Here is a 27,619-nt window from a genome sequence, read left to right on the forward strand (position 1 = left end):
CTAGGGCCATTTACATGGAAATGAACCTTATATGCCATCCTTTTGCTTGATGCCATCATGTTTTACTTCTGGAATAAAAATAATACCAGAATATGTGTGACAATTGGCAAACGAGATACAAAATCAAAATTTCTATGTGAAGTATATAATGAAAGTTCTGTTTATGGTGTATTCTGAGGTTAATTTAAATGTTTTTAGCTGATAATTTCCCTAATACCATCTTTTGGTTTATTCATAGGAGTTATGCTGCAGAGGAGCAGGCTGATGTGGCTTGCTGTCTTGATAACCCTGTGGGTTTCCTCAGATGCTCAGGGTAAGTTTTAGTGCTTTTTAGGTAGAGTAACTCGCAAACCTGAAATCTGGCTTAAAAATAGACTTACCAGACTTACAGTGGGTGCAGTAATTCTGTAAGACTTTCAAAAGGTGACTGGAATTGTAGTTGTTGGGGCTTATTACATCTAGCTGCTGCAAAATGGAGATTCCATAGTAAACAACTAAAAACAGTTTTCTGTAGAAATTGCTGATCAACACCTGTATAATCTCAGAAGTAATTGCTGTTATACTTACTTCTGCAGTGTAAATGCATGGCAGCATAAACAGAATGATTGAGTAGGCTGAACTTCTTCAAAAGGTGGCGGTAGAGCAATAGCTGTCTACTGACCAAATGTAGTAGAAAGTAAATTGGCACAATGCCAGGCACTCATTTACATCTGACTTTTTGTCCTGAATTTTTAAAAAGCATTTCTCATCCTTCCTGTTTTCGTGTGGCCAGATGGCTTCTCATAACTTGATTTTTTTTTTTTGAGGTGACAGTGAAAATACTTAAATTGTCTCATTCCTTATCCATATATAATACATATACATATAAATATCTAATGATTACATTGCTAACATGCACCTCTGCATAGGCATGATCATACAGCATGTGTTGTGTGTAAGCTTGCGTTATATAGTGCTCTAAAATGTGTAGTTGTATGTTTAATTATATAATGAAGGATAATTATGCAAGTAGATGCATAGAAGAAGAAAGTTGTCATAAATGAAAATTGCAGGTGAGAAATACAGTTAACTTGCATGTTAGAATGTTTTGCTTGTGGTAGTAAGAAAGCATTGAGTTCACTAATCTTCGTGTGTGTTGCATTTACTAAGTATTGTGTGCACAGTTGTTTCTTAAGTCGCTTCTTGTAGACACATTGTCACACACTGTTAACTTTTTCAGATGATGTCAAAGAAGAGGAGAATACCTTTGATTTACTTCAAATCAGTAATATAAACCGAAAGACGATTGGAGCAAAATTGTTTCGGGGCCCAGATCCCGCTATCCCAGCGTATCGTTTCATTCGGTTTGACCATATACCTCCATTTAAACCAGAAAAGTTAAAAAAGATTGTTAAACTCATACGGCAAAATGAGGGCTTTATCCTTTCAGCCACCCTGAGACAGGACAGGCAATCTAGAGGCACTATCCTTGCTTTAGAGGGTCCTGGCATCAGTGAGAGGCAGTTTGAGATAATTTCCAATGGCCGAGCCAACACCCTGGACCTCATTTATTGGGTGGATGGCTTCCAGAACGTGATTTCCCTGGAAGATGTGGACCTTGCTGACTCGCAGTGGAAGAATCTCACCGTGCAAGTAACAGGAGAGAACTACAACCTCTATGTTGGCTGTGACCTTATTGACAGCTTCATTCTGGAGGAGCCTTTCTATGAGCAACTGAAAGCAGAGAACAGCAGAATGTATGTGGCGAAAGGGTCCATTCGGGAGAATCATTTCAGGGTAGGTAAACCTGGAGGTCTCTGGTGAGGTAAGGATGTAGCTGTGAATAGTCACTGGAGATGCAGTAGATGTGGTTTTGTTTTCACAAAGACCTTTGGATTTGATGATGTCACAGATATTGCCAAACAGAGTTCTCCAGAATGTTTTTGTTCATTACTGGACACCTGTTGCATGTATTTGGGAGTTCCTGAAAAGTCAAAGGACTGATAAAGAAAAGTCTAAGACCAGGAAAAGTGCACATAATGTACTCATGGGTGTTCCTATACAACCACCTGCTTTTTTTCCAGATGCAAGTTATGTTTTTAGTGGTGATTCTTTGGAAATACCTTGAAGACCTGTTTTATTCACAGAACCTGTCAATATTTGTTAATTTCATTTGAAAATGAATCAGATGAAGGAAAAGAAGAATTTTTAATAAAGTGGAAGGGTGTGTCTGTCCCCTGATGGAATGTCTTTGTTTGCCATTTTGAATAACCTTTCATTTCAGTTTCTAAGATAAAAATAGAGATGATTGAAAAACAAACAAACTAGAACAAAATGTTCTGATCAGTCTGATAGATTTTTTTTATTGTTTTTGGGAAAACATCTTGCTTCTCTTTTGCTTTAGAATTAAGCAATTACAAACTCTAGTTTTTCTATAATATGGAAATTCCTGTCCATTAAATGATGTGAGCTAGTCCTGGTGCTCTAAGGATGGTTTCTTTGTGCTTTAAGTTGAGATCAAATGAATTTATGGCTTCAAAAATTTGGAAAGCCCTTCACTTTGTCATCCTGTTGTGCCATCTAGTTGTCAGAGTGTGACATGCTGGAGGGTTGACTACTGGCTTTCCTGCCAAAACTTCATGCTCACACTTGCTACTACTGTCTCCACAACTGTTTGCCAATCACTTGTGCTCATGGAACTAGTTTTGGAGCTGTACAGTTCAGTGGACCACTGAAATCTGCTTTTAAAATAATTTATTTCCTTTTTGAGATTTTTTTTAATTGGAATGTACTGGTTTGTTTTTACAGTGTCAGGATAGTGTCAACACAATTGAGAGAGCAAGGTGTGGTGTGTGGGAAACTGGCAAAGGATGGAAGTAACAATGGGTTAGGAACTTCAAAAGTTGGTTTCGACTTCATGACCAATGAGTTATAGAGCTGCAGTCTAAAATGGGCTCTGTGGAAATGGAGGTTTGAGCTCATGGCTGATGATCTGTTGATTTATTATGACCCATTTCAGAAAATACTTAACTTGTTGTTTAAAGTATTGAAATAGTATATATCAAAACTATCAATATAATTTTTTTCATGCCTTGTAGACATTTTTATTTTTGTATTTCACTGTGGCTACATGCAGTCAGTAGCATGGGGTTACGACAGATCACTTATTGTATAAACTCAAATCGATTTAAGGTGTTTTTTATTTCTATTTTTTATTATTACAGGGTCTTTTGCAAAATATTCATTTAATCTTTGATACTTCAATAGAGGATGTTCTACGTAAAAAAGGATGCCAGAGGAGCCAGTCAAGTAAGGTTTTCTCATTAAGCTCATTAATATTTTTCAGTAGACTTTAAAAATAGGAATGGCAATGATGACATATATTAAAGCCAATGAAACAGGTCTGTTTGAAATTATAGAGGATTCTTACATGAATATGAAAAAGAAAGCAAACTGCCTTTTGGTGTTAAAATGAATATGCTTGTTTGCTACCTTGAGATACCATTCCTACAATGCAACCTAATTCTTTAGTTAATGCTGCTTATGTTTATAACTCTGAGTCTCTGCTTTTAAGTTAGGAGAAAAGCTATCAAGTAAAAAAAGAAGTGTATGAAAAAATAGATATTCTGGCATGACGAAAAATCTTAGATACATTGAGCATAGAACTGAAAATATTGCTTCTGACTTCTGCTCCTGATCTCAGTGGGTTCGTGAGCAAGTCTGCAAGTCTTTAAAACAATGAATTCCTCAACAGTGAGTTTCATAAATGAAAGAGGCCGTGGGTTTATATCCCAGAAGGTTTCAGGAATTAAATAGGATATCTTCAACCAATAATAATATTCCTTGATTAATAAAGGTATTTCAAAACATTTGTCAAACTATCAGCAAGCAAAAATGGAATATTTGAGAACTGTATTTCTACTATAAAGGGGAAACCAATGGGAACCTACAGGGATTATTGTGTTCTGGATGCCGATACATACCTTATCTGCCATGATTCATATTTTATCATGTCAACTGCCAAATTTTATGTCCAATAAACCGCACAGATCTTGCTTTTATCCTTCCTGGGAAATATTTATGAAATAGTTCTGTATACAGTATTCTTATTTTACTTTAACACATCAAGATAACACTTCAATATAGAAATTGCTTATTTATTGGCAGAGGAAGGCTTAATGGCATGCTGTGGTTTGAGGCCATCAGAAGGACCTGAGAAGCTTCTCACATACTTGAGTGTGGTTTTCTAGCATATTCAGTTTATCACAGATGAAAAGCCACAAGTGGTATGCTGCTGACCACAGAATATATGTCTTTTCCCATTCGTATTGCCCATCCATTGAACTGAGGTACAGGTGCTGAAGTATGAAACTTAAAACTTAGACATTATCAGTGAAATGCTGCTGCTTTTTCAGAGACAGGATTGTGTTTCTCTGATGCATCTTATTCTAGTATGAGAAGGTGAGGTATGTTGAAATGGTAGTTTGGGACTGCTGTTGCATTGTGTGTAGGAAAGTATCTCTGTAATGTGGCAGTTGCAAATATTTAAAGCAGGTTTTGCACACAGTGGTGAGTAGGAGAGATGACAAAACCGTGCCTAAATAGATCAGTGAAATTCCTTCTCCAACTAGAATCTCATCTCCAGCTAGATCAACAGCATGGTATTTGCATATGTGAGAGGCTGTACATTCTGCTCTTCTGGTTTCTTGTTTTAGGGATAATCATGAGGTCGTTAAGAAATTTGCAGGAAGCCAGCAGCAAAGAACTGATTTTGCAGTGATCCCCAGGCATCTTCTCTAAGTTGCTGCCAAGTAGCAGTAGGAAGTGTGGATTTAGCTCTTCTGACATACTTTTGGTTTACGTTTCCTGCTGAGATTGCATCTTTATTAATGTTCTTAGAATGTTCCGGTCAAGGCATACTCCATATTGGCTTGAGAAATATTAAGTGAATGACCTGAGAAATGCTATGGGGGGAATCTGAGAACCCTGGTGTTTCAGTGCGGTAGGAAAACTGCATTCTTTCCAGGGAATCAAAAAGCAGTTAAACAGTTACGACATGGAATCTTTGGAATCATTGTGATATATCAGTTTTCTTCCACCCTATAAGTGAAGATAGACAATTACATAAATGCTGGAACACTGCAAACAATTCTTTGAAGTCCCTAGCTAGCAGCAGATACTCCATAGTTAATAGAAAAACACATCAAGCCAAGCATCTTAAATATGATTGTGAAGTAATTATTTAATGCCATCTTATGGGTTGGTTCTTTTGTTTTCTTTTTGTGACATTGTCACCTTTAATGACTTATCAATAGTGAATAGTATTGGGTATTTAGTATATGTTTTAAGGCTCATGTTCCTCTGATTACTTTTAAGTTGCTATATGCTTTGCTTCGCTTTTACTTGGTAACCTTGAGTTATTGCAGAGTTACTAAATAAAGTAAACAAATATTTTTCTGAGAGATGGGACAGTATGGATTTCTGTATAGCTGAAACAAACTTGAACATGCTGTTGAGTCCTTACATAAAGCTTCTATGAAAGCTGTAGGATATTTACCTGGTGAGGGTTTAAATGCCTAATAGAAGAGAAAATCTATTTTCATTAGATTTTAGGTTTAATTTATTTTTAGGTTTTATTTAGTTATGAGTAGTTTTTTAATTATTGCTGACACTTTGTTTTACCTTCTTTTTCAAGAGTTTGCAATAGATGGGGAGATCTTTTAAAATCTAGTATTTGAACATCAGTATATAATGTGCCTGAAGTTCATTTTAATTAAGGCCTTCCTGAAGGAGTGGCTAGAGTGACAAATCAAATAATCAAACTGATCTCTGCTTAATCTCCACTTAAGTTTAGCGTTAAGCTATCAATATAAAGACTGCTCTGAGTCTGTCACCAAGTAGTGCGTTGTAGAGCAATCCAGAGTCTTTTTATTTGTTCAAATTTGGACCAATTAGCCATGGGATACATGGGCAGAACCATACCAACAACTTTCTGCAAGACTTTCTCATGCTTTTTTCTATGCATTGAGAAAGCATTGTAAGGTGTGTGTGTGTGGGGAGGAAATACTTTTTGTGGCTTTGAATGGATGAAATCACTTTGGGTTGTTTTTTCTTCTATGTAGTTTTGCTATACTTTCTTCATAAATGAGCGTGTTGCAGTAAAGGTAGTGTTTTAGAGTGAAGACTATAGTGCAAAGCTTGGCTCATAATTTTGAAAAGGGAAAGATGATAACTGAAACTGACATCTATCCCCTATTTTATTCAGAGTATAATACAGCATGGAGCTATTCCATGGGTGCTAATCTGTAATTTTAGCAGGAATCTGTAATCTCTGGGAGAACTTTGTGTATGAAACTATTCTTTTTCTTTCTCTTGCAATTAGCTGAAGTGAACACCATCAATGAGAGCACTGAAATCCTTCACTTGAGCCCTGCTGTCACTACTGAGTATGTAGGTGAAAAAACAGAGAAGAAGGCTGAATTCTGTGACCGCTCCTGTGAAGAGCTGGGAACAATGTTCACTGAGCTCACTGGCCTGCGCATTGTGGTGAACAATTTAGCTGATAACCTCCAAAAAGTGGTAAGTATCTTCAAGTCTGAAAAACTTTACCTTTGCTGTGACAGTTTGGTTCATACTGGTAGAACTGGAGAGATTTAATAGAGGCTTTTTTTATACCTGTTTGGATAGCTACACAATGTAGAGATGACCCATGTTTTCCAAGTGACTAGTGAAGTAGTTCTTGAGTATAAGTCATTAATGAAGGCTGATTAGATTTAAAAAACAAGCACATGCACTCTTATACAGAGTAAGAAATCCAGTATCTAAAACATACTACTAGTTTAGAAATTGAAAGCTAGCAAAATATGCCTTACCTGTTTACCCTTAAAACGTTGTTACCACTCTTATACCATTTGAGTATATCAGCAAGTGGCTACATAGAGTACCAAAACTGTAAGTATATGTATGGAACTTTGATAGTTGAAGTAAGATGGTGACATTTTACTTAAATGTGACACTTTTCTTATTTTGGATAATTTAATATCTTCTGAAGAGAGTTTACTATTATACTGTGTCTCAAAAGTGAAATCTTCCCATGTAAAGGAAAAACAGAATGGATCTCCCTTGATTCTGTGTGAACTTAGTTTTGTTATTAGCTGAAGAATTACTTCGCAGTATTGCTGTACCCGAGATCACTGTCTTGATGTTCATAAATGAGTAAAAGTATGGAGTTCTTAACAGAAAAACTTAATCTAGTAGTCTTTGTCAGTTTTGCTTTGTTTGAAAAGATTTGCTTATGAAGTACAGTAACTTTTTCAGTTAATTTGTCTTTTAGTCTGAAGAGAACCAAATTATGTGGGAACTGATTGGGCCTAACAAAACACTCAAGAACCAGTCAGTTTGCTGGCAGGATGGCCGGGTCTTTGCGGATAGTGAAAGTTGGATTGTAGATAGCTGCACGAAGTGCACCTGCCAGGTAAGATTTTGGAAATACTCTTCTCTGCAGCAACAAACAATAGGTTTAATCCAGTTTGTCTGTCCAGATCTGACCATATTTATAGAGGGCTTGGCCCAAACATTCTGAAACTTTTATTCTCCCCCCCCCACCCCCCCAAAAAAAGTATTTGTCCATGCAATTTAGAAAAATACAGATTCTACATGTGAAACCTTCCCCATAGTCTCACCTTGATTTGCTTGTCTATGTAAACATGTCAGTATGCTCTTTTCTTTGCCTGTAGGACTCCAAAATTGTATGCCATCAAATCACCTGTCCACCAGTTTCTTGTGCTGATCCATCCTTTATTGAGGGTGAATGCTGTCCAGTCTGCTCTCATTGTAAGTATTTATCCAAAGAAAAAGATATTCTGTCAATTTTTAAAACTACTAGTGGGTTGCAAAAGTTTGCAAAGGTCAAAACTAGAGGTTGAGGCAGGTAAGAGGGAATAAAATTTGTGTACAAGTTTATATGAAATAAATTTGCTGCTCAAAGTTACCTTCAGGAGTGGTTCTCTCTTCAGTTTCTAACAAGCTTGGTAAATTACCTAGCTGAGTTATGCTAAAGGTTAGATGCACATTCCTTCTGAGTTATGTTTTCCAAGGCTGGACACTATTGCTTTATTAAATTGGCTTACAGTATCATTGTGCATTGTTATTTATTTTTCATACTGCCTAATTAATCAGACTAACATAGATTAAGATGTCTTTTTGCTTGCTTTACTTATGTGAAACAAATTGACAAGGTTCACTTAAAACAGGATTGTAGGCAGAGGACTAGACTTTGGAGTGATGTTAGTTTAGTGATTTCACTGAGCGACTTCAGTGCGAGTTCAGTACCTTTCTGTCCTAAGTGGACAGATCTGATACAGAAGAAAACAGCTTTACTTTTTTGGTTGTCTGGATGTTGTAAATAATAGTACAATAGCAGTAGACTCAGTTGGTTTTTTTACCTGTTCAGAGGATAGAGCACGTTCTTACAATATGCTCTTGATCATGTGATCGTGTGATCAGCAGCCTCCTGTAGGAAGCTTGCTTTGCAAGAGGGTTGGGCTTGATCTCTTGAGGTCCTTTCCAACACTTGCAATTCTGTGATGTTCATGCTAATGTTTTGTTTAGAGTTGACACCACGTCTCATACTGGCCTATATGCTAAAGTTAAAGGCAGATAAGAGTTGAGTGCTTGTCTCAGCCCATTCTAGCAGAAAATGTCCTTCTTCGTTCAGAGGTCAGTGCCTTTTGCAATCATGTTTCAAGAATGGAAGTTCAGTAATATCCTGAATTTAATTTGGACTAACCTCTTATTACCTCAAACTGTATTCCCCTAATATCAGTGTCAACCCAGGAAAGCAAAATTAGAGATTTAAAGGGCAAAGCATATATCATACAGAAGAAGAGAGGTAAAAATCTTCCAAGTGGGGTACCAGATGCTATTTTCAATGCTAAGCACTCCTTACCTTTTACTTTGAAGCTGATGATAGTGAGGAAGGCTGGTCACCCTGGTCTGACTGGACGAAGTGCTCAGTTACCTGTGGCTCTGGGACTCAGATGAGAGGAAGGTCTTGTGATGTCACCAGGAGTGCTTGTACAGGCCCACACATTCAGACAAGGATGTGTAGCTTCAAGAAATGTGACCATCGCAGTAAGTAATAAATTTCTCCCTTTTTTTCCAAAGTCTCTTTTCATTTCTCCAAACAGAAATAAACCTATTTGTGAATTTCCTGTGAATACTTGCTAATCAGTAAGTATATACATAACTAAAATAGCACTCGTTACATTCTTTACTATGTCTTCCCTTTCAATATTCTTCTACTTAATGTCAGTATCTATGTGAATTCTGGGCACTTTGTTGAATAGAAAGATAGGTCATCTTTTCTTTTACATTACAAACTGGACTTTTCTTTTTTTGAGGTCAGCGTGAAGAAAACGGTTCATATTTGTGACACATTGGAACATAGTTTTCATGTGCTGTTCATTCATGATTATTGTCCTGTTTCAGTAGCTCAGTAGAGTTTGGGAATTCAGTAATTGTAGAAGACTTCTGTAAAGTATGAAACTGCTTTTATATTTAAAGCACACAAGAGGATCACAATCCTTACCCAGAACTGTATTTCATACTGTTGCAGATGACTGTTATATACCAGCTACAGGAGTACCTAATGCTGTTGCTGAAGCTGCTAGTTATCTAATTGTGCATTTTAAATATTTGTTTGATTGGAACAAGTTTATTTTTATGTAAAATCTCTAACATTCTAGTGCTCTACTGGTCAATGAGATATTTAAAGCTGCACTTGAATGGCTAAGATGAAATGCTGAGGTTTGAAGTGGTAGTAGTGGGAAAGTAGATGTGCATCACATGTGGTAAGAGACTGATTGGAAGATTTAAGGTTACAGGTGAGTTTGTATTACTGCAGCATGTGGATTATTTCCTTGAATTTTACTCTTTTCTCTGACAGTACGTCAAGATGGTGGTTGGAGTCATTGGTCTCCCTGGTCTTCGTGTTCAGTTACCTGTGGAGTAGGAAATATCACCCGAATCCGCCTCTGCAATTCCCCTATCCCTCAGATGGGTGGGAAAAACTGTGTGGGAAATGGGCGTGAAACAGAGAAATGTGAGAAGGCCCCGTGCCCAGGTAAGTCTGTGGTCTTAAATCCAAAGTGACAGAATAGTCTTCCATTTGAACCTCATTTTATACCACCCTAACTTTCTGTCATTAAAATTTGTAGTAATTATAACTTGCAGCTTAGGGAGTGAAATAACTTTTATTTGCTCTAAATTTTGAGATTTAGTGTCAGGTTCAGCAGTTAGTGGCCACAGAATTTGTGGAGACTTCAAGAAGTCAGAAGTCAAGAACTTGAGATGCCTGTTGCAAGCCTGCTGCTGTGATCTAATATTCACAGAATTTTTCCATGTCTTAGTTTACATGTAGTTACTGTCTTGCTTATCTGCCTCATAACATTTTTACAATGAACATAATGATGCAGTTTGAGGTTCTATAAACCTCCCAAGTTATGATTTGTCATTAAGCATTAACAGATTATAAAAAGGTAATTTCTCAGTTCAGCACTTTTATTGTTGCATAGGAGGAATATTTTCTATCTACAATGAAGCTGGCGCTGTAATACTTTTGTTCCTCAGCTACATTTAGCAATCTCTAAACAGTTTAGCTTTCATTCCACTCCTACTCTTTCCTAAGAGTTTAACTTTTTTTTCTCATTTTGTATATGTTTCTTCATTCCCTCTTTCAGTTCTGCATGAAGGTGTGTGAGCTTGAAATTGTATCAAGTTTTTGCCCAATTTACTTAAATAGCTATTTTTTTAATTTCTTTTAATCCACCTTTGCCTGCAAAGTTAGCAGTGGTGACAATGATTATTCGAGGACACAAACCATTGCCCTTCACGTTTTTTTGGAGCACTAAGAACAGAGACAGTTTGGTTTGAAGATGTTTGTATTCAAGGAAAATTCAAGAGTGTTGTTAACAGAATCAGTGGGATTTTACCAATATAAACTGTGCAGAAGAATTATACAATTAAGTTACTTATAGTGAGTTGAGTAGTACCACTGAAGATAAACTGATCACTGGATTCCCAAATAAGAATAAAAATATAAATGTTTCATTGAATATAGTTACTTTAATGTCCTGTAACTCGGGTATGGCTCAGCAGAAGTTTGTGTATGGTAGATACATGTTGCTGTCTGTACAAAATGAAAGCTTAAAAGCAAGCTCTGAAGCCACTGTATTCATTCTGATCAGCTTAAGTGGAAACGCATCATGCCAGTGGGTGCTATGTGTAGTTTTGTATTATTGGCCAAAAAATGTCTATGAAGCAGTTGGGTATTTTTTGCTTGTTTATTTCTAGAATACTGTTATCTCAGTATAAGGCTTTGCCAGCATCTTTCTTCCACTGTGTGTAGTGAGAAACTGTCTCCAGTCAGGGATCTGAAGACAGGATTGTCATTGACACCAAATGTTGTCCCCCTGTATCTTGCCTGTGGTGCTCATCTCCTTTATTCTGAATACTCCAGTGAATGGCCAGTGGGGTCCTTGGTCTCCATGGTCTGCTTGCACTGTTACCTGTGGAGGAGGAATCCGTGAAAGGTCTCGCCTGTGTAACAGTCCAGAGCCACAGTATGGAGGAAAGCCGTGTGTGGGAGATACTAAGCAACATGATATGTGCAATAAGAAGGATTGCCCAATTGGTTGGTGTTTAATCACTTATTATTTACTTTGTCTACTTATTATTGCTTTTTTTTTCTTTAATGGAAAAATCTTCAATTAATGCCACAGAAATTTGCAAATTACATCTTTGTTACGGGAAAACACCTTTAACTTCTTTTGTGTGCTGTTTAGACCAGTGGAATCATATATGTTCTTGATACTGACTTCTCTTGAACAAGGATGCGTTTTTCAGAGCCTGCAAGGCTGATGAATATCTGACATATTTAACTGGATTTAGCAATCTGCAATATTTTCATAGAAAATCAATAATATATTAAATGCATTTAGTGACCTTAATTCCATAGGCGTTTTTCTTTGTGTGATTGGTTGTATCAGATGTGATCTAATGAACAGAGAATAGCTGTTTCTTAAATGGTCTTATGTGCCTTTTTGTGTTCTTAAATTCACAGTTTTTTGCATTTTTTCCAGATGGATGTTTGTCAAATCCTTGCTTTCCTGGAGCAGAATGCAACAGTTATCCAGATGGATCTTGGTCATGTGGGCCATGTCCAGCAGGTTTCCTTGGCAATGGTACAGTCTGTGAGGATCTCGATGAGGTATTGACTTTATTTTCATTAACATGGGGAAACTGCTGTGAAGATGTCATTATCTGTGAGTTATGTGGCTATCTAATTGGTTTCATCTTTCTTCCTTTTTCTACAGTGTATAGCTGTGTCAGATGTTTGCTTTAAGGTGAATCAGGTCCATCGCTGTGTGAACACAAATCCTGGCTTCCACTGCTTGCCATGTCCTCCACGTTATAAAGGAAGTCAGCCTTATGGGGTAGGACTGGAAGTTGCTAAGGCAGAGAAGCAAGTAAGTGATGTTGAAGAGAATCTGATGGCCCAGAAGCTGAATAATTCTTGCCAAAAGTATCTGAATGAAAATGTGATATGCTTGAGTGCTTTGCATTGTTTTGTCTCAGGGTTATATACCTACTCAGCATACTGGAAACTGAAGAATCTAGTTATTTTTGTGAAGTAAGCTATTGCTGTTAAGGTGGATGTCATCAAACATGGGCTTGAACTTCTCATTAAATTCCATCCCTATCAGTGGGGAAGGATGGAAGAAACTAGAAATGATATTGAAGGCTACAGTTTGATAGATAAGACAAAAACATTAAAACAAATGCTGTGGAATGCCCCCTCTCTGTTGCTGTTGAGTAAGTCTGTAGTTAGTTCAGCATGTGAAGACTAAACATAAAACATCTGCATAAGATTCTCAGATACTGTCAAAGAAATAAAGCAAAATAATAAGTGGTAATGAAAGCTTACTTGAGGAGGATGTAAAAACCCATTAAACTGTCTTTTGATTTAAGAAAAAAAATGTAGTCCTTATATACTAACAGCTGGAACGCTAAAGTAAACAGATGAGTACAGTTTACTTCATGGGCATTAATGACCCATGAAAGACAGCAGATAGAGTTCTGAAAATGCCAGCCACTTCAGTTTATTTTGAATAATATCTATTTTTCCTATGGTTTTGTTTTAATTTTTTTCACTATACACACTGCCTAAAGATGTGAACTGACAGACCAAAACTGCTTATTAACCACAGTTAAAACAAAGTTGCCATCTTGAGGCATCTAAATGACTAATCTGCTTTTGACAAAGTTGAGGAATGCAGCTGGCTGCAATTGTTGTGTGTCAGTGAGTATGTTTTATTTGTTGTAGGTCTGTGAACCTGAGAATCCATGCAAAGACAAGACACACAGCTGCCATAAGTCTGCAGAGTGCATCTATCTGGGCCATTTCAGTGACCCAATGTACAAATGTGAATGTAGGACAGGTTATGCTGGTGATGGACGCATCTGTGGTGAGGATTCCGATCTGGATGGATGGCCGAATAATAACTTAGTCTGTGCTGCTAATGCTACGTATCATTGTGTGAAGGTAGGTGATGAAGTTAAGCTATAACTGAAGTTTCTCTTTTTTTCTAAATAGTAGTGAATAATGTTTTTTGACATCAAGCTGGTGGTGATTTCACTTAAGTTTGGCTGTTATAGCATGCTTATTTTCTGTGAGGTTCTATGAAACATGTATTCACTTAACACTTAATCCAACACGGGTTCTCAGAATGAACTCCAGAGTCCTCTGCTTTGGGTTTTTTCCTAGTCAGTAGAAATCGTTCAAGCAGAGTTAGCATACTGAATAAAAGCTGCCACAGCTAGCTAGAATTAAATAATCTCTGGTGCAGGTGAGAAGGAAGTCTTACCCACAAGGGTTGTTACAAGACACTGGTCGTCAAGTAAGTTCAAAGAAGCATCCAGAAGCATTGATCTAACTCTTCCTTTTGAAGAGTTACATTATGAAAACAAATGCAGAGCCTGAGATCTCTTTTGGTGGTAGGAAAAAGAGATTAACAGAGCCTGAGATCTCTTTTGGTGGTAGGAAAAAGAGATTAACAAATACTAGTAATTGGGCAATTTTCTTAATTGCAAATCTCAGTGGAAGAGAATGGGAGGTTCAGCCACTCTCGTTTTCGAGATGTGGGGTTACAGCTCTCACCCCTTCCAGGTAAAATATCCTGCCTGCTATGTTGGCTGTAGACCCGACAAGGGTATAAATTGAAAGATTACTAAGCTAACAGAAGAAAGCATCAAGGTGCATAAACATAGTTGTATATAAGTTTTGCAGGCATTGCTTACCAGATTCTGTGGTCCCAGGTCATTTGGGACCTGGTTTTGTGCTCACCTGAAACATGGTTGTATGTAATTCTTGGCTTGGGTTGTCTTCCAGCAGAAATTCCTGAAAAAAGGTGAGTGTATTTGGAGGCCTCATTTTGATGAAGTTACTCTACTTTACAAAACTGGGATGACAGTTATTCCAGTGATACAAGTTTTCATATTTTCACTAGGACACATTCTCAACTATTTTGCTCAATCATTTGTGGCTTCAAGGGCAATAATTTCTCTCCTGAGCATTTCAGTTTTGTGGGTTATTATTTTTTTTTTTCTCTCACAGAATGGAAACATTTTGGTTACTCCCTCTAAGTTACAGCACTCTTCCTCTAAACTATTGTGAAGTTCTAGCACAGTAACAGCCAGTTTAAAAAGAAGCGGAAAAAGAAATGCAAAAATGATTTTTTTTAAGTTGTTAACCATAGGAATACAGATCAAGAGGAAGTTTGAAATCAGGTGGTTTAAGAGAATCAGAAGTTATTTAGGTACGATTCAGCTGAAGTTGTGAATTGGCCTTTGTCAGCACAAGGGAGTTTGGGATTTTGTAAGAAAAATGAAACTTAAATGCTAAAATGTCCTCATCCTTGTTGATGTCTGCTCATCATGGTTTCAGCCAGTTCAGCAATTGCAGTTCACATATTCATTCTTAGTTCCTGTCATCAGGATTTGCAACATGTTGACTCAAGATGTAACGCAAATGATTAGTTTTCACTAACTTCCCAACATACTGAACCTATTCAGAAAAAGCTGTTCCAAAGACTAACTCATGCTTTCTGCAATTTGTGTGTTGATGAAATAGATGCAAGTACTTCATTTAAGGAGAAGCACCTTGAAAATACTAGGTATTTTCATGTTGTTATATTAATTACGAAGTATCCTTGTTTGGCTTTTTTTTAACAAAAAAAAGCAGCCCAGAACTTCTTTCTTTGACTTGTATGAATGTTTACATACTAAGCATAAAGTAGTACGTGTTAATAACAGCAAAAGCTTAGCAATATTTCTTAATGTAACTATCATGTAATTTTTTTTTTCCCTTGTTACTGTACCAATGTAGAACTTGATTAACAAATGAATGAAAGAAACTTAGTTTCTGGTAGGTTAGGTTCCTAGGAGGAAAGTGGGGTCTGTAAGACTTTGTCCTAGTATCTAGTAAGAGGCTTTTTGAGTGCACTGGCTTGATCTTTCCTCTATGTAGCTACTTTTTCTAAAGCTTATGAAACTGGATACCCATGATGTCTTTGCATTACTGCTAGATTTGGATTAAATTAGACTCAAATCTAGAGAGTGAAGATGGACAGTCATATAGACACAAATTTGGAAAGTAATTGAAGAAGCTTTGACTTTTTTTGCTGTTTCCAAAAATACGTAAAGAAATAGAAATCTAAATCATTTTATATTACTGGATCACTAGTAACCTGTACTGAGTTGGGCAGTCAAAGGCCATTCACAACTATTTGGTAAAAATGTGCTGGAAGATGTTTGGGGTTACATTATGGTTTTCATACTTACAACAAAAATTCTAGTTCTGTTCCTTAAATTGCCTACATTATTAAAGCTGCTGAGATTTAAGACAGGTCTGGGAATACTACTAGAATATTCATGTGTTGCAAAAAAAAAAAAATTTCTGCAGTCTGCTGGCAAATTGTGATTTGCTCTGAGGTAGATATGGAATATGAGGGAGTGAGAATAAAACTTTAATAGGTATATTTGTCATTAGCAAATGATAAAGTTGTAATCTACTTTTCCCTTTTAATGAAATTAGTAAAACCATGTGGGAATACATATTGAAGTTTTGCATCTTAGGTTAGACTTAAAATACAGCTTTCTTCATTTAAAGTATTAGTTCTTTGCAAAGCTCCATTACAAAATAACTATACTTACTTTTTATGTTCAAAGCTATGGCTGCATGTGAGAGCAAAGATGTGCTTTTTTAGAACAGTGGAAAGGCCCATTTTCCAAAACCCTGGCTTACAGTATTCCTCTTATTGCTGTGTACTTTTTTGTTCCAGTAACTTTCCGTATGAACAGCTGTTTCTGAAGATCATCTCCTGACTTGTGTATTTTTCTGGCAATAGAACTTGTTCATTTTATATGTAGTCTTCAAACATACACCGCCAGCTGTCTATAAAAAGTTGATGTAAGCGATTGTGTGTGCGTGTGGTGTGTTTGTTCTTTGCTAGATAGTTTCATCTAAAATTTACTGGGAACATCCCTTTAACAGTAGGAGAGCTGGGAAATAGAACTATTTGCAGATGCATTTCACTTACTGTACAATATGAAAGCAGCAAGTTAATGAATATCTTTGGCAACAAACACAGCTTTATTAAAAAGCATTTGTGGATGACTGTTTGTTTGCTTTCTAGCCTGTGGTGGTACCATATCTGCATTTCTGTCTAGGCAAGTCATTCAGACATACTGTAAAGATCAGTTATTTCTTTTGACCAGGATAACTGCCCCCTCCTGCCTAACTCTGGCCAAGAAGACTTTGATAAAGATGGGAAAGGAGATGCCTGTGATGAGGATGATGACAATGATGGTGTTGAAGATGACAAAGTAAGACAAAGCATTTCTGTGATGTCAGTAACTTTGACTTAAACATCTGTTTTTGAGGAAAACCTTTTCAAGTGATGACATGTTTACTGTTCAGAGCTTCAACTGAGTTACTCTGGCTACTTTCCTTGAATGATGGCTGCTGTAAAGTTTTGTTGTATCAAATGAGATGTAACCCTGGAAGAAGAAAAACAGCCTGGGGAATCAGAGCCTGTGCAAAGTTCTCCGTATAGGCTCTGAGTTCACTTGTGTACATGAAAACAACTTAAATGAACTCTTACTTTGCAGTGAGAAATGATAGCTTTATTGTATTTTAAAAGCTGATAGATATTATATCTGATACATGGTGGAAACAATTTATAAGCAATAGTAACTATAAACATAGGTAGAATCAAATAGAAGTGACAAGAGGAAAATAATAAGCCTGGTTCATGCTTTCATCTTTTAAGTCTGTCCACAAGACTGAAATTCATACACTTGCATTACCCAAAATATAGGTGGCTAGTCTAACACTGTTATCCCTTATGTTAAGCAAATGGACAGAAATATCTCAAAGAGTTTCTTCTTTCTTTTTTTGAACATGTTTAGGATAGGGTGCATGAACTGATCTTAAAATTACTGTTGCTCTTGGTTACCTTCACAGAAGCCTAGATGCTCTGGACTACATACATGTGAAAAAAAACTGTAACTACTAGTTCAGTTTTATGGACGGTATAAGATTTCTGTTTGCCTCAATTATCTCTTTAATTGTATAAAACATATATCTGAGGAATCTGAAATGCTGATCTAAAAATAGTTTCCTAGTTAAGAATGGTTTTTTTTTGGCTTTCACAGAGGAAAAGTAGTTGAAAAGATATTTTCAAATTAATCCCTTCAGATTCCACAGTTCTGATCTTCTTCTCACTCCCACTGCTTTGATTTGTTTTGTTGGTTCTTTGCTTTTACACAGAGAGCTTCCTCATGGCTGTACAGAAGTCTCTGTGTAATTTGAAGATGTGTAGAGTGTAAGAAATCTTACTCTAGCAGACTTTCAGCTTAGGGGTTGAACCAAGATGAAATTTTAAAAGTTCTACTAAAAAATGATTCTAGGGAAAAGTATTTTGGGTCAAAGAGAATATTTCATTTAAATCTGTATTCTTAACAGCTATTATACTTAAATATCATATGCAATATACCACAACCTACAAAAAAATCAATTCTTGTTTAAAACGGAATATTTGGTTTAAGCGTGAGAATATTGATACTAGTTTGCTCCAAGAAAGTCAGAGTATCAATTCTTGTTTGTACCAAAGAAAAATGCTGCTGTAGTTGGACTGATTTTACAATACATCCTGCTTTTGAGAAAACTGCATGTACCAGTGAAATATTTTTGTTGATATAATGGACTACAGATCCAATTTGAAATGTGTGTTTCTCTTCTAGTGAGATACACTATGCATTTAACAACACAGTTTGTATAAAAATGCAAAGCACACTAAGCCAGGCTGTCCAGGAGCCATCCTTCCACCACTATGATCTTCAGCTTAGGTACAGTTTGTCCACTGGAAAAAGATATTCATGTCTTGATTTTCCTGTCCTAGATGAATAGGAAAATTTAACACTTAACATTATGTTAATGTGACCTCAATTCAAATTATGATTTATATTCTTAAACATTTTATTTCTTCTCACTAGGACAATTGCCCTCTTCTTTTCAACCCTCGTCAGTTTGATTATGACAAAGATGAAGTTGGTGACCGCTGTGATAATTGCCCTTACGTGCATAACCCTGCACAGATTGACACAGATAATAATGGGGAGGGTGACTCATGTGCTGTGGATATTGATGGAGATGGTATGTTTTTGGTTTTGAGGATTAAGTTATGTGCTATGAGCACACTTCGATTTGTGGTCAGTGAGGTGGGCTGCCTGCGTATGTGAAACAAAATCAAGTCTAGCTGCTCAAAAGTGCCAGAGCAGACTGAGGTTCCTCTGTTATGTGTTAGTGTAATGTGCCTAAATGAATACAATGGGTACTTCTGGAGAATAAGTCACAGCAAGTCTTTTAGAATAATTAAAAAAAAAAATTCAACTGTAATCCAAAGTAATCTGGGTCTAATATAATAGCTAATATAACAGTTTTGTTGACTTTTCCCCTTCTGACATTTTAGGGAGGGGAGAAAAACTTGAGTATCTACTCAGTTCAGACAATATCTGTAGAAAGCAGATTAATTTTTTCTTTATGAAAGCACTGCAACACCCATAGGACTCCAAATGTGCATTTCTTTTTGCCTTATTTTATTAAAGGTGTTTAATTCATGTCAGTGTGTGACTATGTGAACCGGACTTGATCAGAAGTAGGATGGGAAAATATTCAAATATTCTTTTGAAACTAATATCTTTGTATGTTTTGTGTTCATGAGAATCTGTAAATATTGTAAGTTGAAGAAATCTGGTTTGGGGTTTCCTTCAGCAGATACTTTTGTCTACTTAGCTGGACTGAACTTCTAAATGTTTTGTTTCCTTTCATCCTTCCCAGTGTCAGTTTCTTAGTAGTACTCATAGGAGTTCTGCATATATGCATGAAAAAAAAATGCAATTATGTTATGGGCTTAAAGATTACGCAAATGTCCAGGGAATTGATAGTGTAGGAGAATATCCTTGTCTTTTCTGGACAAATAGGCCTACATGTCTTGATTCTGTCCATTGTATAATTAGGTTTCCTGAGGGAACATTTTCTATTGAAAATTTGGCATGCAGTACAATAAATGATGCATGTGTTCTGGTAAAATGAAATAATTTAGTGCTGAGGCAGCTGAATGTTAATGCAGTTCTTTCTGTACAAAACTATTCAGACATTCCACCATGATATAGCTATGCATTCTCTGTCAGTCCTTATAGTGTCTGCAAAGGAAAGACAAATTAATTAAAAAGTACCCCACCTCTTCAGCTGTTTTTTCAACAAATGTAGAATCTATGAAAAAAGAGCTTGAGTTATAAGTTTTTAGCCCTCTGTTTAGTGAAATCTGTAAATGTTTATCATAAAGAAAAATGATTCTGCTATCTTTATTTTCTAATATTAATCTTTTTACCTTTTCATGATGTAGGAATTGTAGCAATGGAAGAGTATATGATTTCTGTAAGAGCATTACTTTCTACTGGTGACTGCAGAGTCTGTGATTTATTTGTGTTGGATGTTTTTGTGCATATTGTCATATCATTTTGATTTCTTCATTATTTATTTTTCTTCCACACAGACATTTTTAATGAAAGAGATAATTGTCCTTACGTCTATAATACAGACCAGAGTGATACAGATGGTGATGGAGTTGGTGATCAGTGTGATAACTGTCCACTAATGCATAATCCAGACCAGGTAAATGTTAGGTACAATTTAATTAATGTCAAGGTCAGAACAAGGACAAAGAAAAGAAGAAAAAACATCTGAAGAAATAGCTTTCTCTTGCTATTCAATAATACATGTAGACTGGAGGGAGTGTACTGCATAAATACACCCAATATCTTCCCGTGCCTGCTCTTACCACAATAGATTACATCACTTTCAAGTGTTGAAAGCTGCACTTTTGGACATAGGAATCCAAGACAAAGCTACTGGGACTGGAGAGGCTCTGGGATAAAACATGTCTTGTTTTATGCACACCTATGAGTCACAGGGCTCTTGTGTGGTACAGTTTTAAGTTCTTAGTGTGTAGCTATAAGGTTTGAAATTGAGTAGTATAAAATGGTTCTTGTGGATTCTCTGCCCAAAAGGAAAGGGCCAGGCAAGGAAAGTGGCAGAAATCCCAGCTGTTTGCATAAGAGTACAGAACAGTTCAGAAGGGTAAAAGGTAAGAACAGGGGAAGTAAATTTTTCAGTACTTTCCAATTCTTAAGATTATTCCTATTTTTTATCAGTTAATGTTCTGGAATTTAGAGCAATGCAGAGATAATGGAATTTGCTTGATTGTAGGATTCCTGATATAACTGAGGTCAACTGCAGTCTTTCAAACTGGAGGAAAAAAAAACCCACAAAGCTACACATAATGATCTGGATTATATGTGAGATGCACAGATTACATACTACTGAATTATCTTTGAATAACAAATTCACCTGAGGGAGTATTTAGATCTGCACGCTATTGAGCAAATTCAAACTTTGTGTGTGTAGTATTAATTATATTCAAGTAAACAACTTTACAGCACGACAGCATGTTTCATCAAAATTTTAGTCTTTAGTGAATTGAAAGAATCCTCACATGTCCTTTCTAAATTCTAGTCTAATTAGAGAAATTGCAGTCAGTCCCTATTTGCATTGTGGCTGAAGATGTAGATGTAGTTGTATTTTTTTTTTCTAATATCTCAAGTTGTCAGTTCTCTTTCAAAGAGAAGTATGGTGATAATGCCTTTAATCCATCATCAAACCTTTGAGCTGTCTTCTTCCCTCACGGCAAGTCAAAACAGCAGCAGGGATACTTTTGGTATGCTCAGATGTGTTGGTTCATGTGCAGGAAAGTAGCATTGAGTGTTATAGAAGCAATCAGATAAATGCACTGCCTGGACTGCAACTCCCACATGATCTCTAGAATGAAAACAGTGACAGTTGTGGCTGAAGACCTGCCCTGGAGATAGATTGGAGACAGGTCTGATGCTTTGACAGTAGCATAAGAAGCTATACTATTTCAAAATAGCATTTCTGCTTTAAGCATCGTTATTATCACAGTAGAATTTGTCTGCAGATAATTCTTGAAGAGAAATGTTGAAAAATTAAGTACCAGGCTACTGGTATCGGTATTTTGTGTTTAATAAAAATCACAGATTTACTTTTGTTTTTTTGGTAGACTGATGCAGATAATGACCTTGTTGGTGATCAGTGTGACAACAATGAGGACATAGATGAAGATGGCCACCAGAACAATCAAGATAACTGCCCTTACATCCCCAATGCTAACCAGGCTGACCATGATAAAGATGGTAAAGGGGATGCCTGTGATCCTGATGATGACAATGATGGCGTTCCTGATGACAGGGACAATTGTCGCCTCAGATACAACCCTGAGCAGGAGGACTCTGATGGTAAGAACCATGTATCATCAATATTTAGTCCTTAGTGTCCAGTTCTGACTTTGGGGTAGTAATTTTTGATGAAAAAGAAGTCTCTTGAGATCAAACTGATTTTTGACAGTTGAATTTGTTGAGGTTTGAAGGGAACTGATCTAGCCTATTTGAACCAGAGTTAGAGCAGTAGACAACCTCATTGAGAGGGGCTCAAACACACTTGTGTATTTATCTATAAATACCTATATTTTCATATTTCTTTATAATCTTGAAATAAAGTGAAACCTGGAAATCACAGATTTTATTTCAAATGCCTTAAATGAATAAATCATATCCTTTGTTTTGAAAACAAGCTGTTATCTGAAAATTAAAGTGGAAAAATATGGCTTACTGCACTTTTTTTTAAGCTATTTCAGCAGCGTAAGTAAGTAAAAAAATTAATGTTTATTTGACATTATTTCAGCTTTTCTCAAGAGCAGTTTATAGGTAAACAATCCTGTGACCTGAGTGATTCTTTGGTAAGACAGCTGATGTACAAAGTTTCTGTTTGGTGGTCAGTAATAGCACTTTACCCTTTAGTCCAATCAGGTAATAGAAATGTCTTTGTACTTGCTAATCTCTGGAATAGTCTCTTAATTTCAGAAATATTCCAAAATAAGGGTACCTCCAAATTGGAATACTTGTGGATTTGAATGTTTGTCACTGGGTGTTTTGAGTGCTTGTGCTATTATGTTTGGTGTAAGTATTTACAAAAAGGGTAAATTTAAACAATTCAGACAGCTAATCACTGTCATCAGTGTCAAGCCTGAGAGAAATATTGGAAAGATAAATGAGGCCAAAATATGCTCCCATGCTCTTGACGATATGAACTATACCATTTGAAGATGAGGCCTCAGAACTGTTGGATATGGCTGGGTAAACAAATGCTTTCTAACTATTCTTGGCATAGTGTTGTCATCGGCAGTTCAGTACCAAATGGCTGTCAGCAGGACATTCAGTGAATAATTGAATTAGCCTATGACTCAAGAATTACCTCTTTGATACTGGCAAGGGGAATACAATTGGAAATTCGCTTTTTTTTCCCTCTTTATGTGCTAAGATAAACAGGTGCAGGAACACACAGCTGGTCAGGATTCAACTACTTTTTTTTTTTAACTTTAGCCTAAACGTTGTTCTGCTTTTTCTGAAAGCTTGCAACTTGCAAAGTACTTGAAAAAATGCTATGCTGGTTAAGCATAGAAACATACCTTCTCATTTATCTGTGAAGCATCTATTAGTATCCTGACAATGAATTGGTTGGATCATTGTGATTTTTACCATTGTGTTAATTCCCATTTTCTTGAAGGAGTCACAAATACATTTTAAAAAGCAAATGCACAGGTTTCTGAAGACAGAAACAAATTAGCTGGCAGTTCTGGTTTTAGAATAGTAGCTGGTGTAATATCTAGTTGTCTGACTTCTGCAACAGAAACATTTTTGAATCTTTTGTACTTGTCTAGGTAAGTGATTCTTCTTTAAGTGCTTTACTAATGTATGCACATGTTGGTAGTGGTATTGTCAGTGAGGATATTTATGCCTTCCTTCATCACCTGCTATTCCTGGCAGAATGCATCTACTGTTTTTCTACCACTGTTATGTGTAAATTAAAGAAGTTATTTATTTACTTTAGTACTGAGCATAGCAAGCGTTGAGCATCAGCTCAGCTGTAACTGATGTAAATGGATGTATTTTTAGGTTTTCTAAAAAGCTTCTTCCATCTCATGTAGCAACTTAGTATTTCTCCAAGGCTAGTCCTGCTCTACATAGTAATTCCTTGTTTTCTTACGTGTTCCTAAAGTGCTATGTTTTATTTAAAACAGGTTGTTCTATTCAGAAGGGAAAGAGTAACTAAGCATGTGTACGTGTGTTATTGTAGTACTGTCCCCAGTTTCTTTTGACAGAGATGACATTTCTGCAGTCTGAAGCACTTTAGGTGGATTGTTGCTGAGCAGATCTTGAGATATAGATTTAAAAAGTCCTCAAACAAAAACAACCCCTTCAATCTACACAGAAATTCAGTAATTTGCAGTGGGATAAATATTTTAACATGAATTAAATTTATGCAAATTTATTTATGTTGTACATATTAAAATGTGGTCTTGTATCATGGAGGGAATCCTAAGACCTATGCAGTTCCAGCTTCTCTGCCATGGTCAAGAACATCACCCACCAGTTCAGTCCGCCTCTGCCCCCATCCAACCTGTCCTTGAATGCCTCCAGGGATTGAGCATGATCTGGACTAGAGGCCAGTTTGATCACTCTCATAAACCTCTGTTGGGATGTGTTTATTAGCAGGTATTTTTGGCCTGCATCCATTTTGATGACTTATTCACAGCAACATTTCAAATGTCTATTTCAAATAAAGCTTCATCCTCTAGAAGTTCATATGGAGCATTCTTTGAGGAACATGAAAATGATATGCTTATATGCATCATAAATTACTTCCATTAGTACCAGAGCAGTTAGGTAGTATGGAGAAATTGCTAACAATTGCATTTCCTTATTCTTTTTACTTACAGGTGATGGCAGAGGTGATATTTGCAAAGATGATTTTGATGATGACAATGTTCCAGATATTTATGATGTGTGTCCTGAAAACAATGCCATCAGTGAAACTGATTTCAGAAAGTTCCAGATGGTCCCTCTGGACCCCAAGGGAACAGCTCAGATTGATCCCAACTGGGTTATTCGCCACCAAGGCAAGGAACTGGTGCAGACTGCCAACTCTGATCCTGGAATAGCTGTAGGTGAGTAACAGATTTTTCTCCAAAGATGCTGGCTGACAAAAACAGTGGTCTATTGATAAAGAGGAAAAAGATAGTAAGTGATCATGTATTTTGGTGCTGCGAGGTTGGGACTGAAACTTGAGGATTATGCATTCAAATTAAGAATTGCTCAGTGCTGTTTGCTTTTGTTGACCATTCAGCTTATCACTGACTGTAACGTAGGTGAAGAACTTGACATAAGCATAGTGCCTGCTGTTTTCAATGCTCATTGTAAATTACTTATTTTTCTCTGAAAGTCTCTGTAGGAGGTAATTTCACTTGCTTATCACAGAATCACCGAACTGTATGGGTTGGAAGGGACCTCTAGAGATTGAGTCCAACCCCCCTGCTTATCTACCCTTTCTTAGAGACTGGAAACAGAAAAAGGAAAAATTAGAATCAAAGCTAGGAATTTCGAGTGTGGCTGGCTGAACCCAGCATTGTAACTCAACAGTTTGTGTCTTTTGTCTTCTTCCAGGTTATGATGAGTTCAGCTCTGTTGACTTTAGTGGCACCTTCTATGTTAACACAGACCGTGATGATGACTATGCTGGCTTTGTTTTTGGCTACCAGTCCAGCAGTCGGTTTTATGTTCTAATGTGGAAGCAGGTTACTCAGACCTACTGGGAGGACAAACCCACCAGGGCTTATGGCTATTCTGGTGTGTCACTCAAGGTAGTGAATTCAACAACTGGTACTGGTGAACACTTGAGAAATGCTCTTTGGCACACAGGAAACACCCCTGGACAGGTGAGAGATTTAAAACTTTAGCACTGTGGTGCATGACGAATCATTTAACACCTCAATTGTTGCAAAAAACTTCTTTTGGTTCTCACGTAATAGCATTTTTCTTGTTTCAAAGAAAACATTACATGTATTAAAAAATATGAATGGAAAAAATTACATGTTTAAAAGGGAGGGTGTGGTGTGGTCCTAAAATGAGTAAGAGACCTCAGTTCCCCACAAATCCTTTGTGACCTTGGTATTGGCACTTGATCCTTCAACATTCCAGCTTGTTTAAATTATGCTGGGTTTATGCTTCAGCAGCCAGTGAGAACCAAAAAAAAAAGGATAAAACAAGGAGAGAGAAATTGCTGCTGTTTCCACTAGGACCCAGCTACAGAACAATCTCTTACCTTTTGGAAATGAAGTTAATGGGGCTTTTCGAATAGAAGTTTCACACTTACCTTGCAGGAATGAGGCTTTGACTGAGCGCGAGAGTTTACAAGAAACAATCTAAAGGCAGTAAATGTGGAGCTATGGCCCCTTTTAATCAGAGGAGACACTCATTCAGATAGGAAAAGAAACATCAGATTTTACAGTGTGGATGTCTGTGTGCAAACAGGGACAAAACTGCATAGTTGCTGGAGCACAGTGTTTCTAATGAAGTGTTTGTGTTCCTGTTGTAGGTGCGCACTTTATGGCACGATCCCAAGAACATTGGTTGGAAAGATTATACTGCATACAGGTGGCATTTGATTCACAGGCCTAAAACAGGACTAATAAAGTAAGAAATGTTTCTGTGCCTCTGTTTTTTAATAGCGTAACTTTGGTCCCTGATATAACAGCTGTTTTAACAGGATCTTTGCCAGTTCTGGTAATGATGATGCTTACGTGACAGTTTGTTTCAATATTTAGGGAACTGTTTTCATTTATCTTCAGAGTAACTTATTTTCCCTTTCAAGTATGTTTAATTACTGGGTATTTATATCAGCTAAATATTCTTAAAATAATAATAATCATCTCTCTCAGTGGCTCTTTTGTAAAGGGACCAAAAATTCCTAAGAAACTCAAAGCAAGATTAGAATATGAGATTCTTCCGCAGCTTCTGGAGTTTGAAAGAATGAAATTAATTAGAAACACCAGAATTGCCACAGGGAACTAGGCCAACGTTCTGTCTATTTCAGCATCCTGTCTCCAATAGCGTAGAAGTAGCCATAAGCACATCTGCAATGTGCATAACAAGGAGCTATGATATATTAGTTTACTAACATTTGATATTCCAAAGAATAAGTGTTGACTGTCAATTTTATCTTGAACTGAATACTGTACTATAAAGTATGCTTTTCAGGGAGGTAGTCAGACCTCTCGGTCTTGTTACTTCATACGTAGTACGAGTAGGGACGTTAAAATGTAGGCAAATTTGGTTAGTTTATTTTATCCAGTTTTTGAGGAATCATGCTTTATGCAGCAGAATGCTGACAGGTAAAAAAATCTTTTTTTTATATTTCATTCATATTGCTGTTATCTATTTCTAAGTCTGTGCTGTTGCCTTTGCAGAATCTGCTTAGAGTCAGACAAAAGATAATTCAAATGATATCCCACTTAATTAGTCTAGCATGACAAATTCTGCAGTCTGAGGCATTAGATTCCTTTATTATTACTTAAGGCATTTTTAATAGGAAAAAAATAATTACTTGTAACTTTATGGTACTATATTGTTTGTACAGAAATAGCAATTTAATATTAATATACTTAGTTCTTTAGAGTATTTTTGGCTCTGCTTTAGTCAAAATAGCCAAATGTGAAGTGAGTGTATAGTCTATTAAGATATTTAAAACCTAAGAACCTTGAATATCTTGAGGTGAAAAGTAGAGAATCCAAGATCAAGGAACCTATCTGGCAGAAGAGAAAACTGAAGAGTTTTTATCGCCTGGGTGGGTGCCTGAGACACTCAAGAAAAAAGAAATAACTCTTCCTTTCCAAGATTGAGTTTAGCTGTTTCTGTCCAAATCCTTCCAGCTTTCATTAAGGGTTTAAGATGTCTGAAATCAAAACTAAGCATGGCTCCAGTTAACGTTTCTTTGACCCTAAAGCTGTGACTTTGGCCCTTGCACCTAGAGATAAATAAATCAGCCATT

The 27,619-nt window shown here is 36.6% G+C and overlaps 1 protein-coding gene across 1 annotated transcript in view; it reads left to right on the top strand.

The window, feature by feature from the left end:
• The first annotated feature begins 243 nt into the window (after window positions 1-243).
• The window catches only part of THBS2 (thrombospondin 2), a 30,688-nt gene continuing 3,312 nt past the window's right edge, over window positions 244-27,619 (top strand). The window contains exons 1-19 of the mRNA XM_065730857.1: window positions 244-313; window positions 1,220-1,776; window positions 3,204-3,288; window positions 6,362-6,558; window positions 7,313-7,453; window positions 7,716-7,812; window positions 8,941-9,111; window positions 9,926-10,102; window positions 11,498-11,671; window positions 12,120-12,247; window positions 12,354-12,506; window positions 13,364-13,582; window positions 16,816-16,923; window positions 18,595-18,754; window positions 20,157-20,275; window positions 21,738-21,972; window positions 24,513-24,740; window positions 25,237-25,508; window positions 26,168-26,265. Of these exons, the coding sequence (XP_065586929.1) occupies window positions 244-313; window positions 1,220-1,776; window positions 3,204-3,288; window positions 6,362-6,558; window positions 7,313-7,453; window positions 7,716-7,812; window positions 8,941-9,111; window positions 9,926-10,102; window positions 11,498-11,671; window positions 12,120-12,247; window positions 12,354-12,506; window positions 13,364-13,582; window positions 16,816-16,923; window positions 18,595-18,754; window positions 20,157-20,275; window positions 21,738-21,972; window positions 24,513-24,740; window positions 25,237-25,508; window positions 26,168-26,265 (3,389 nt within the window). The remainder of the gene's footprint in view (window positions 314-1,219; window positions 1,777-3,203; window positions 3,289-6,361; window positions 6,559-7,312; window positions 7,454-7,715; window positions 7,813-8,940; window positions 9,112-9,925; window positions 10,103-11,497; window positions 11,672-12,119; window positions 12,248-12,353; window positions 12,507-13,363; window positions 13,583-16,815; window positions 16,924-18,594; window positions 18,755-20,156; window positions 20,276-21,737; window positions 21,973-24,512; window positions 24,741-25,236; window positions 25,509-26,167; window positions 26,266-27,619) is intronic.

The sequence above is a fragment of the Cyrtonyx montezumae genome, unplaced genomic scaffold, assembly GCF_038088225.1.
Source record: "Cyrtonyx montezumae isolate F1298 unplaced genomic scaffold, pur_monq_1.0 scaffold_0, whole genome shotgun sequence".
In the NCBI taxonomy this organism is placed as follows: domain Eukaryota; kingdom Metazoa; phylum Chordata; class Aves; order Galliformes; family Odontophoridae; genus Cyrtonyx; species Cyrtonyx montezumae.